General features: G+C 38.9%; 1 protein-coding gene across 1 annotated transcript in view; it reads left to right on the top strand.

Annotated features, from left to right (window-relative positions):
• Positions 1–13111, top strand: part of LOC122788980 (SEC23 interacting protein) — a 1679302-nt gene that overhangs the window by 134654 nt on the left and 1531537 nt on the right. The window contains exon 3 of the mRNA XM_044056073.1: positions 493–694. Coding sequence (XP_043912008.1) covers positions 493–694 — 202 coding nt within the window. The remainder of the gene's footprint in view (positions 1–492; positions 695–13111) is intronic.

Below are 13111 nucleotides of genomic sequence, written 5' to 3'. Positions count from 1 at the left end.
AGACAACTAGAAGAATTTAACACTTCTATAATACATGGGGATACATCAATAGATTTAAATCAGATTTGAAAAATATTATATAGTCTTAGTCTAATACAAAGTTGTTCAAAGGCTATGCACATACTTCACCAAATCCACATGTGGGAATATATTTACATATACATTTATAGAAATGTAGCCATGATCGCAATCATTAAACGTAGAATTGCTAATTTGCTGTGATTCATTTTGTTACTATTCTGTAACCTGTTTATATCACACTGTATCTTAATTTCTACTATTGATTACATTTGTACTTCTTTTGTGGAGCTTTTTTCCCCGGGCCTCTGCTGAAAAAGGGTTTAGGCTCAGTCTGATTAACCTGGTCAACAAATGTCAAATAAATAAATAAGTTATGTAGTTAACTAAGGGTGGAGTAGGCTAGGTTTGAGGGATTCATGTAATATTTAGTTTGTTTGAGAAGAAAATAACCTGTGAGTCTTTATTTTTCAGCCTTCTTCAACAGGCCCCACACAGCTGCCACCAGTTTCTAGACCTGCAGGTCCACTAGTACAAGCGGTACCAACTTTTCCCCTCAACTTTTATGAAGCTGTCCAGCCTCACTGGTTTTACTGCAAGCAGGTAGAGAGCAAAGTGATTTGGATGCCATTCAGTGCTCTAGATTCAGTAAAACTGGAAGAAACATTCAATTCTGGTAAGCAGCGAGTCCTCTAATATTGAATCTGAGATTATATTTAGTTCTGTAAGTGCGAGCTTTTTGACTTGCAACTAGCTATTTTCTAGACGTTTTAGGCTATGACATAGGTAAGTGACATTAATAAATTATTCTTAAAAGTTACAACTTTATTAGCACTGCAAAACATGGCAAATTCTATTTACAGTGTTTAAGTACTGCTTTGTAGACAAGTAGAAAGTGTTTGCTATGCAAAAATAATTGAGTAAAAATATATTCTGCTTGCTCTTCTTTGTATAGTTTTCATTGTGAGTTAACTATTCCTCCAACCATTGGTTAAGATAAGAGCCTGCAAATATGGTCTCTCGCCAAACTGATGCCTTAAGATGCGTATCAGGCCTGAGAGTTGCATATAGTATAAAAGAGAGAGGTAGAAAGAAAAAACAAACATGAAATTTAAAACAGTACTGTGTCTTCAGACAGATTATGAAGCACTGTTATCTTTAAATCAATGTCGGTTGACTAGCAAATATGTCTAAGCTTCTTGGAAGACTCCTGCATCAGTTTAGAGCTGGCTTCTTTTGCACTAAAGCCAACCATCCTAGAATCTGTTTATCTCATAGCTCTCAATCTCCATCTTTGCAGTGTGGAACACTACTTCTTATAATGTGGAACACTTAACTAACAGCTTGCTGACAATTCCAAATAGGGAGTTAACGGAATAGAAAAAGTGAGTTAGTATGTACTTAAAAAAAAAAAAAAAAAAAAAATGTTCCTTTGCTGAATTAATATGATTCAGAATTATTTACCAATTACCTTAATTAAAACAGTCTTAGCAGTGAATATATGATGGACCATTTCAGTGTGAAACAATGAGGAACACAGACTTTTTAATACACAAAATGAGTAACATTCCTCATCATGAGGTGCGCTTCAGAGGTATGATTTCTTCTTTTTTTTTTTTTTTTTCAGCAGTACAAATCATCTTCTGCCAAAAGGTAGGTGGTATGATGCTAGCCAACAACTTGGTAACTTAAACGCATTTCCTTTCACAAATAGTTATGTCTGTATTATCAGCGTTTCAGTGGTGAGACTGGTGATTAAGTGAACTGTTTTGATTACTTGTCATAATGACATAGTGATTTCACATTCAGTTGTGTTTCTTCTCAGAAAGTTTCTAGGCAAATAATTTTAAGCATTGCTGTCATCCTAACCAGAAGTATAAACAAGTGTGTTAATGGAAGGCTGACCATATAGGCTTTACTTTAGTGTTTTATATACTGCCTTGAAGTTGAGTAAAAAGCAACAAAATCATTAAACGTAGAAGGTATAAGATAGTTGAACCCTACTTCCTTAAACTATTTTTTTAGGAAAATAAAAATAGTATAGAAAACAGATGCCAGAAAGGAAGAAGCTTCCAAAATTGAGCAGGAAACGGGCAAAATTAGAAAAAAAAAAAAAAAAAAAAAAACTTAAGCCTAAGAAGTTAGAGAAACAGAAAAATAAATTAACCTTGATCTTCTTGCTCTTAGTTGACTTTCCTAGGACTGCTTCCATTTCTGAAAGAGAACAGCATGATGATAAACTGTATAAAAGAAATGCAGGTGTCATTTGAGGGTGACAAAAAAATTATTTGAAAGGCAGTAGAGGTCTGAAAGTTGTTTCCTGACAATTTTCCCTTAGGTGGCTTTTGCTGCTATGTATACAGGCAGTCAAGCTTCCCCCAGTCAGACTTTAATCCATTCACTCCTCTTTGGTGGTGATACTTTTATAAGCATGGAGATGAGACCTTTAGGATAGGGTATCATTTAGGCAGCCATGAGAGTTTCTTCCTGGCATTCTGATTTGTAAAGACATTTTATGATGCCCTTGAACTCCCCACATTTGGGGGCAAGAGTGAACTGCATCAGTGTGAGGTATGCAGTGCCTTCCCCATCATGGAGAGTGCAGTCATGCATGCCCTTTAGGTAGCTTACCACCCATTAGTAGTTTGGTGAGCCTAACACCTCCCCCCAAGGCTGCATCTTTTGCATTCTTACCCTTCTTCAGAGAGGACTGGTGAATTTTGTGGCTGGCAGTCGCCCCCCCCCCCTCCCCGCCAGTTCCATCAGTCACCCAAACAGCTAATTGATTTGGGTCTCCTGGGCTACAGTCAGAGCTTTATCTTTCTGGTCATTTGTTGTTGTGTGTGTCCCGTTCTCTCTCTACATTCAAGAATGCTTAAGGTAATGAAGAAGACTTAACCCATTTTGTAGTTTCTGAAAAGACCATCATAAATCTGTTGTTCACTTGACCAGCATGTGTTATCTGGTGAATGGAAAGTTAAACCACTTTCATCTGTCCTATATTTTCTGTGAAGCTTCCACATCCTGTTGCCTCAAAAAAAAAAAAAAAAAAAAAAAAAAAAAGATTTTTTCTGCCTGTCCACTTAAGGCAGATTTTGAAATGACTCTAACTGATAAGAAGTAGGATTATTGATCTTTCCTTGGTCCCAAGGCAAATGTGAGTTACCACCAATCCTTATCTTAGCCTTCTCTTGTAAGAATAAACTTTGAACACAGTCCAGATTATAGGAAAACTGCAGTTGGAATTCTAGAAGCTGCATTTCCCCAAAAGAAGATGATCCAAAATGATTTTATCCAGTAGTTAAAGATATGGTCTTTCCTGCCTGTGTGAGATTCCTTCCAAGATCTTACAAAGATGATGCATAAGGTAACTGAGTTTCAGCCTTCATCCTCAGGGTAAGCTGGCTACGTAGGGCTTCGTTTGAGAGAACAAATCAATTAAAGAGAAAAAAGTAAGCAGAACAAATCTTGCAGCTATTTAGTCAGTCTGCAGACTCTGAGTAAAATATTAAGTTTTAACTAACCCTTTCCCTGATGAGGACTTGAGGTTTAAGGATAGGTTTATCAAGAAAGTATAGGCCAGTTTTGTCATTAGAGCTGTGCGTCATCTACATTTTGTAGGAGTTAGAAGCTCTAACTGTGACCCATGTGATCCATGCTCGGGTGTTAGAACAGCCAGTTAGGGGAACATGTGAATAAGTGGCTTATGTCTACTGTGTCATTTTGGATGGGATGAGCGGTAGACCCTGCTCAGCTAAAATGGCTTCATTGCAGGTAGATGCTTGCTTGCTTGCATAGCTGTGTATGAGGAGGATCTGAGCTTGGTGCTCCCAGGACAATGAGGGTATCCTTTGTTAGCTTGTGTGGAGGAGCACATATGTGCTGGAAGATGAGGCATTAAAGGTCCAAGCAGTGGCACATGTGTTGGAATATAGATGCCAACATTGCTAGGATACTGACAAGGACGCAAGCAATGCTCATGGCTGCCTGAATGATGGCTCCTGTGAATGTCTCTCACCTCCAGTACAGAACAGTGGATGGGCTTTATTTGATTGGGTGAGACTTGATGGTCAGCAGGCACGGGAGCAAAAATATATTGACACTACATTTTGTAGCATCAGAGTATTATTAATAACCTAGAGGATTATGATGGAGTCTCCAATATAACCAATTTATTATGTATTCCAGGCAGTCAAGAGATGTATTTTGGTGGCATCTATGTTGAGAACACATAATAAGGGTTATGATCGATGACCTGATCATAATTGTTTATAGAACATGGGGCTTCACCCACTCCTTGCACTACCAGTTACAGAAAAAAGCATACGAGTTGTGAAGTGTTTTACTGCTTTCAAAGCCTTTGAAAGCTGGTAAAATATTTAACATTGCCAAACAGACAGTAGACAGAAAATAAATGTCTTTCACTTGGTTCTGCCACAGCTTTTTTTTATAACTGTGTCAAAATGAAATATCTCTTAATAGCTTCCAAAGCTATTACACCTTCTGCTGCTGTTCATTTCTGACAGGCATGTCTGCTGTTAATCCCACATTAGAGACTCTAACTGAACAGAGTTAGATATAATTAGCAAATGCTTGCTAAGCATCCTTCTGAAATTTGGCTTGTCTTTTTCACTTTTACATAGAGTGAGGATGTGAAGTAGTGCTGTTCATGGATGACTGCAAGCAGGTGTATAAAAATTAGGCAAGAGGGGCAAGAGTTTACTGCAGCCAACTGGCAAATGAATCAAGGTATTGGGAGCAAACAGATGAGAGAGAAAGGTATTAGAGTAGGATGAGGTTGAGCAGAAGTTTGGTCTGCCTTCCCTACCAGAGACTGATATCTTTGTGTATGTAAAGCGAAAGGGATAGCAAAGTGCTAAGTGAAAGCATAACTCTAGTAGAGTTTAAGTAGAGTGCAGAACAGGACGCTGCTATTGAAAAAGGATAATTAGTAGATCATATAAAATATTGCATTTCAGTATTAAAAATCAATGGAATGATTGAAGATATTGTAAAGAGAGACTGGAAAGGCAATTTACAAAGATGCAGCAAAAGGATTTTTTGCTTGGAAGTATATGCATGGGTAATTTTTCCTTTGGTAAATAGCAAATGCTGGAGGTGTAATGGGAAAGAGAGAAGTAACTGGGGAGTGTGTCTTTTGGGAGTGTACAGAGTTACCAGTTTTTTTTTCAAATTTCCAGTACAGTACTCTGTCAGAAATGCTGGGGGACCAAATAGCTGTTAACTAAGGAAATTATTCTTTTTGAGCTTAGACATGGGATCTGAATTATCTAGATGTAGTAAGGCCTTATTAAGTTTAATGGTATTGACTGCCAAAAAAGCAGTAACTGGAAACTATACATGCATACGAACTTGCATACGTAAATACAAATATTGCAAACACGGGCATTAATGCCCTTCTAGCCTGCCAACATATCAAAACACTTGTTCCCATGGAAAGTGTCCAGGCTGTTCTTAAACATATTTAAACTACAACTTGCTTTAATGTAATTTGGTATTCTGTTCCATGCATCAGCTGCTCTGTCAAACAAACAATTATTACACTTCTCATTCCTATAGAATCTTCTACAGAGGTTGCCTGATGATTCTCTACTGCTTTTTGATAACCCCAAGCATTCCCAGAGGTAGTTGTCTCTAAATGTCCTATATACCTGAATTAGATCTCTTCTTAGATGTTTGTAAGACACACTGTACATCTATTGATGTGCTTGGTATATTTCTGCTGTACTCCTTCCAGTTTTACTCATGGTTATTTTCTTATAAAGTTTCTGTATTGTTATTCTGTACTCAAGTTTGGGTCTAATGCAACTAACCATGACTTCATCATTTCTGATTTCCTAGAATTTATAAATCTTGTTATACAACCTTTTCTATAACTATAATTAACCATTTGGTTGATACGATTATAAAAACTCAAAACTGGATCTACCCTTATACCCAGGTCCTTAAATTTTTTTTATTTTATTTAACATTTTGTTTACTGGGAAAGTCCGACTGAGACCGAGCCCATTTTCAGTGGAGGCCCTGGGAGAAACACTCCAGATACATGTCTTTGGAATTTGGGGGAAGCGGAGTACCTGGAGGAAACCCACGTGAATGCAGGGAGGACATGCAGAGTCCACACAGAAAGCACACCAGCTGAGAATCCAACCAGAGAACCTCTTGCTGTAAGGCGACAATGCTAACTGCTGCACCACTGCACTGCTGTAGTGCTGTATTAAATATTCACCTTTCAATTTATGTCTCCCAAATCTCATATACTTAGTTTTTGATGTATTTATTAGCATATTACTCTCCTGTGCCCAAATTATCAATTTAGTCAAGTTCTTTAGCAGACATGCCTTATCTGTAACACGTAATCAGTTTACCCAATTTCAGGTCATCCGCATATAGACTGTAGAACATTTCAGATGAAAAAGTTATGTCTGAAAGATATCATCTAAACAAGTAAGGACCTTAGGGCAGAGCCCTGTGGGATACCTTGACTGTAACCAAAAATTTCACCTGTCCAGTTGCTGTATATTTGCCATGTCCAATTTGTAAACCATGCAGTTATCCATCTTATCAAGAGTACATTGATACCTAGTTGTTCTAATTTATTTATCAGTGTTTTGTGTATGACCCTATCAAATGCTGAAGTTAAAGCTATATAAATTGCATCACAGTTGAATCTATATCAATTACATTGTAGCACAGTTTTTCAGTCATAGCTATTGTATTGTCATAGAACATCATGTTACAGGTGGCAATAAATCTGTTTGCAACATATGCATGCTGATATATGGTTTCAAGTCCCAACCTATCTAATTCTGACAATAACTTATCCAGTATTACATTCACCATTATTTTTCCACAACATGAAAGTAGACTTGAGGGTCTGTATAGCTCTGAGTTTGTCCTATTTCCCCTTTACCTTAAAGACAGGCTCAATAAGCGCATGTCTCCAGTCTTGAGGAATCTTGCCATAATTTATATGACCTAGTAAATAATAGATATAATGGTACTGTAAGTTCTTGCTGAAGTGTTCTCAAGTCATTATTACTAATTACATCTCATCCCTGTGCTTTGTATGGATTCAATTTGCACAGTTATTTTCAATATAATCATAGGTTCATAGGTTGGTACTAGGCTATCAGCCCTAGGGCCTATACAAGCCTAGCCATAACAATTCCCTGGCTATTTCTTCCCACATTATTTACTTTCCTGGACCCCTGTCTAGCAGGGCGACTGACGTGACCCCTGGGGTGAATTTCCTTTCTCCCATCCAAACGTCAAGGTTCCTCTTGAAGAGGTCCAAAGAGGCACTCTGCTTGACATGTATGGGCAATCTATTCCAGAGTCTGGGGAGTCTCTGGGTCAGGAACCTATGCCTCCAGCATGTTTTGTTTATTGTGATGACAAGGTTTAGATCCCTGGAGCGAGTAGCTCTGAGGGATTGGGATTTCTTTAAGTGTAGCATGTCCAACAGCTCTGGGTTTGACATGGCCTTGTATGTTAAGCAGAGATCGCCTCTGAGTAGACGATATGCGACAGAGTATAGCTGGAGTTTTTAAAGCGGTCAGCGTAGGGCATCTGCTTTAGGCCTGTGATTCTTTTAGTGAGGTATTTCTGAGGCCTTTCCAGTTGTTGCAGATGTCTTGAGAGGTACATACCAAATGGGGCGTTGTATTCTATAATGGGTCTAATGAGGGATGAGTACAGTGGGACAATGACCTCCTTTTTCTGGATGAAAAGCCCTTTGTGATGAGGTGTGCCACATAGAAGGATTTCCTGGCTGTTGTGGCGATGTGGTTATCGAAGGTGAGACCACTGTTCACCTGTGTCCCTAAGTCTCTTATCACACTTTCTGTGTTTAGTGTACTGCCACCTATATGGTAATTCATGGATACATGTTTTTCCCAAAGGGATAACAATACATTTCTTGGCATTGAGCTTGAGCCCATGGCTCTGGCACCAAGCATCTGTTTCTGTAAGGCCCTTTTGTAGAGTATCCACATCATTTGGGATTCAATAATGGCTCCCAGTTTGCAGTCATCTGCAAACTTTGTTAGCCAGAGTCCCTTAGTGTTGACCTGTACTTCAGAGAAGTAGATGCCAAACAAGAGCGGCCCCAGGACTGAACCCTGAGGTACTCCACTTGTCACTTGTCTGGAGCTGGATTTGGAGTCGGCTACTTTTACAGTGTGGGTTCTATCAGTAAGCCATTTAGCAACCCATTGGGTGACATAGGGATTAATACCCAACTTAGTAAGTTTATCTATGATTCCAGAGTGGGGGATGGTGTCAAAGGCCTTGGCAAGGTCTAGATAGGCTGTGTGGACCACCTTACCCATGTCCATGGCTCTGGAGACTGATTCAAAGAAGTCAATCAGGTTCAGGAGACAAGATCGACCCTTCACAAACCCAAACTGGGTGGGGTCCAGTGTTTGAAGGTTGCCAATGTCTTTGTTTATAAGTTCCATGATAATACGCTCCATGGCCTTGCAGATGAGGCTTGTCAGACTGATGGGACGGTAGTTTCCGGGATCCAAGGTGGATCCCTCCTTGTGGATTGGGATAACTGTAGCTCTGCGCCACTCAGTGGGCACGAAACCTGAGGTGAGGCTATGATTAAACATGACACTTAGGTGAGGTGCCAGTTCATATTGTAGTTCATGTAGTACACAGCCCGGGATGTCATCTGGTCCCATGGATGCTGTATTCTTGGCTTTAGAGAGTGTGTTTTGTACCTGTGTGGCTGTTATTACTGGAATTTGGCAATCTTCCTGTATTGAGATGGGCCATTTAGGGGGTGAGAGGGGGGTGAAGTTGGCACTGAATCGATCTGCCAGGATATTGGCAATATCCTTTGGATCAGTATATTTATTGCCATTCTGTTTTAGCTCAGAGCAGATCTGAGCAGTGCCATTTAGATTCTTGACATAGTTATAGAATGCTTTGTGGTTGTCTTTGGAATCTTTGGCAATTTTATTTTCATAACTAGCTTTGGAGGATTTTATGAGGCATCTCAGTTTCTTACTGAGGCTAGTAAGGGAGTTTTTTGCATCCTGGGATTTTCCTCTTTTCTGCAAAAGTTTCTTCCTTTTGTTGTAAAGTTTGTTTAAGGCAGGGGACCACCAGATTGGCTTCCTTTTTTTGGATGAGAGCATTTTGGTTCTATTTGGGATGGCACGATTCATGCATGAGTGGATGTGCTCGTACAGTGCCTTAGTGTAGGATTCAGCAGTTGAACTTTCCATTCCCGTCTGCATGGGTGTCATGAAGTTTGTCACTTCTGACTTGAGTAGCATGAAGTTGGCTTTGGAGAAGTTTTTTATGGTGGTTTCTTTACTGGGGGGTGGGGGTGGGATGTGGATGTTAAGGGTGATTAGCTTATGGTCAGACCTGACGAACGAGGGGGTGACCATAGGTATGGAGCATTGATTTGCCATGTTGGTAATGACCAGGTCTAGGATATTGGAGCCCCTGGTGGGACTATGGATTAGTTGATCCAGGGCGTTGGAATTTATGAATTCCAAGAACTAATCTAATTTGATTCAAGTATCTGAGGTTACCTGGATGTCACCAGGATGACTTATCACTCCCTTTGTGGAGCCAAACTGTTTTTCATAAGATTTTGTAAGTACATCTGTAATCTGTTTTGTCTGACAGTAAATTTTTGAATCTACACACAGTTTATCAATTTGTATGTCTTTACTCCTTCCACATGTTACGTATCCATAAAAAGGTTTCCTATTATGCTCAATATCTTTATATAAAGTTTCTTCAAACTTTTCTTGATCTTGTCTCACACTGTGCTTATTTTGTTTGTCCAACTGTTTTATTTCAGTTTTCAAAGTTGTAGTTTGACGTCTGTTCCATTTCTTATATTTTTTATCTCCTTAATAAGTTATCTTGTTCTTAAGGAAATATATCCCCCTGTCATTGTATGCCTAGATCCTGATGTTAAACATTTTAGATTTTTTGCACTCAATTTCTGTTTCAAAACTTTACATCTGCAGTTTTTTCACTTTACACATCACTCAAGTTAGTTTCACATCATGAGTGTTTTGCTTCCATATAATGCATTTTTTAATTTAATTAATAATTAATTTAATTAATTAATTAATTTTATTTTATTTATTTATTTAATTTATTAATTTATTTCCCTGGTATGTTTTTACAATCTGAAGTAATTGTTGTTCCTGAACGTACATTTTGAATAATTTCCTTGTTGAATCAATATTATTGCAGTGCATTTCTGATAAGTTTAAGCCCCCAACTAATATTATTCTTTCCTCTTGTGTTTCATGCAAGAAATGTATAAATTCCTCTAGGTCATCAACACTTAACTTTCGTGGTCTATTTACTCCAACAGTTGTTATATGTTCCAAGGTTGTCTTTATTGTCACAGTTACACACTCTGTAGTACTGGTGTTATCATTAAACATTTAATACTCTTAGGTCTCATAACTGTCTTTAATCCCTATCATAACACCTCCCCCTGATTTTTTGTTAGAATGTCTGTTACTGTAAAAACATTTATACTGTGACAGAACTGGTTTCCAGTCGTTCTTTAACCATGTTTCACAAGTAATAACAACATCAGTCTTGTGGAAGCTTAGCAAATTTTCCAACAACAACAAAAAAAATATTATTAATCCTCCTAGCATTACCAACCATCAGAGATGCATCACATTTTGCCGTCTGTAAACTGTTAAATTTTCGACCTTGTAGAAATCCTGCCTAGTGTTTGTCAGATATTACAAACTGTCTGCTGCAAAAATTCTCTTCCCTGATAATGACAGATGCATGTCATCCTGTCTGAACACATGCACCCAAAACTAGGATTGGATGCTGTACACATTTCCACTTTTGAAAACGGGACATTTTTTCAATGTTGGTATTTACCCTAAAAAAATCTTTTCATTCACTGTGACCTGACTATCCTTTCCATATATAATTTGTGAAAAGTGCGTCCTAACACCATTTACAAGATATGAACCACAAACTCCGGTGATACAGCTTCCAAAATTCACAAACTTTAATAATCCACAAATACAGTTAAGTGCTTTTGTCTACACTTATAGACGTCATCAGAACAGTTGTTAAAGGGAAAAAAAATCATGTTAAAACATTCAGGAAGTGACGCCTCCAAAGTACTTCAATCAGCATTTCATAAGAAAAAGGCCAGGAAGCCTTGTAAAATAACTTCAAAGGGCACTCAGTATTATCAAGTAAAACTGAAACTCAGCTGAAGTATAAAGTAAAATAAAAAAAAAATACAATGTAATCTGCGGGTTTACAAAAAATGTGACCATAAACAGAAGATCAGAATTTATCATCATATCTTTTCAACTCCCTGGTGATAGATACGTTTTCATTAATACCAGGTGTGTTAGTGGCATTTGGTTTAAGTTGTCAGTTTAATGCACGGTTCAAAAATTGTTTTTTCCAGTCACCAGAGAGAGTGGAGAAGCCCTCACTTGCTCTATCACTGAGAAAGTAGTGTTTGAAACCAGCACACAGTACAGAATATTTGGCAAGGACATTCTTGTCAGAATGTTTAATACAGTAATAGTGCTGGTACATTCTACAGTTTAAAGCATGGTCAGTCTTTCCAATGTAGAAAGACAAACACTGGGAGCATGTAGACAGACAACTCTCTCAGAGGTGCAAGAAAATTTTCCACCCCTAGCACCTCTCTTAATTTTGTCAGAAATCTCCCCTTCATATTTGGTTTCAGTGTGGCAGCACTAAGGACAGCAACTGCATTTAACCGTTAAGGGAAAGTCCCCCTGTTGAGTATCTGATTCTTTCTTCAGCATACTCTTAATGTTGGGTTTGTTTCTGTAAGTGAAACTTAACGGTTCCATACTTAGTCTTTTAGAATCTTCTTGACAGTTGAACACATTCCAATTCTTCCTGATTTGGATGTGAAGCAAAATGTGTCTGTGCGTGTCTGTCCATGTGTTGATGTTCATCGTGTTTCACTGTTGCAGTCATTACACTTGGGTTATCCTGATGGCAAGCTACCTGCAGTCGGCCTAAATTCCAAAGTCCTGCTCCGACGTCAGTTGCTGTTGCCTCTTCCCTGACGTCAGTGCGCCAGGGGTATATAAGATGCAGCCGACGCCATTTTCTTCAGTCTTTCTTGCCACGCGGTGCCCGAAGCAAAAGCAGTTCGCAAGTGCCGGTGGCCGACTCTTGAGATTTTTGAATTTGAATTTCAGATCCGAAGTCTTCATTAAAGCTAAGCACCCCATTGGGGGAAACATTTTTCTTGCTCCAGACTGATGTCAGAAAAAGTTAACAATTGTATTTCTTGTGGGAAGCAAATACCTCATAAGGATTTTCACTCTTACTGTAGTCCTTGCCTAGGCCATGACCATGACGTTGCTTGTTGTCGGTTTTGTGCTAGATTTAACCAACGCACTATTAAGCGTCAGTACAAGTTTGTCTTTCATTACTTTGTGGCCGCAGGTTCAATTGTACAATGCCGGCAGAAGAGCCGACGACCGGAGTCTATAAAAAACGCAAGGATAAAGACCAGGACAGGCATCCGAGGTCCAAAACTGACGACGAGGCTTCCTCTAAGCTAGTCATCAGTTCGCCGGTTCTCAGTGAGGCGCTTTTGCAGCCCCTGACACCCGCTACCTCAGAGCCACAGGCTGCTTCCGAATCCCACGTGGAGCTGACTGGGCCTCTGGAAACTCAAGGTATTGGATCCTCTGAAACTATGCCCTCAGATGGGTCCAGAGCTGCTGTGCAGGCATCGGCTTCTGAGGGTGTTTTCAGACCTACACAGTTATATGTAAAGCCATCTTCAGCTTCAAAGCCAAAGACTAAAGCAGCTCTAAAGACAAAGAAACAAGTACAGCATTCTCCAGGACAGACTTCCATGCCTAAAAAACAGATGCTCAAAATGGCCGAAGACCTTTATTTTATTTTTATTTTACATTTGTTGACCGGGCTAGTCTAGCTGGAGATATTTCCATTTTCAGTAGAGGCCCGAGGAGAAAAGCTCCGCAGAAGTACAAATTAATACATATGTAAAAAATCAACATACATAGCAAGAAAACAATTAGTACAT

Source organism: Protopterus annectens, chromosome 14.part0, assembly GCF_019279795.1.
Source record: "Protopterus annectens isolate FY-2018-M chromosome 14.part0, PAN1.0, whole genome shotgun sequence".
Classification (NCBI taxonomy): Eukaryota; Metazoa; Chordata; order Ceratodontiformes; family Protopteridae; genus Protopterus; species Protopterus annectens.
Note: the sequence above shows the minus strand (reverse complement) of the source record. Positions and strands in the feature narration are given on the sequence as shown.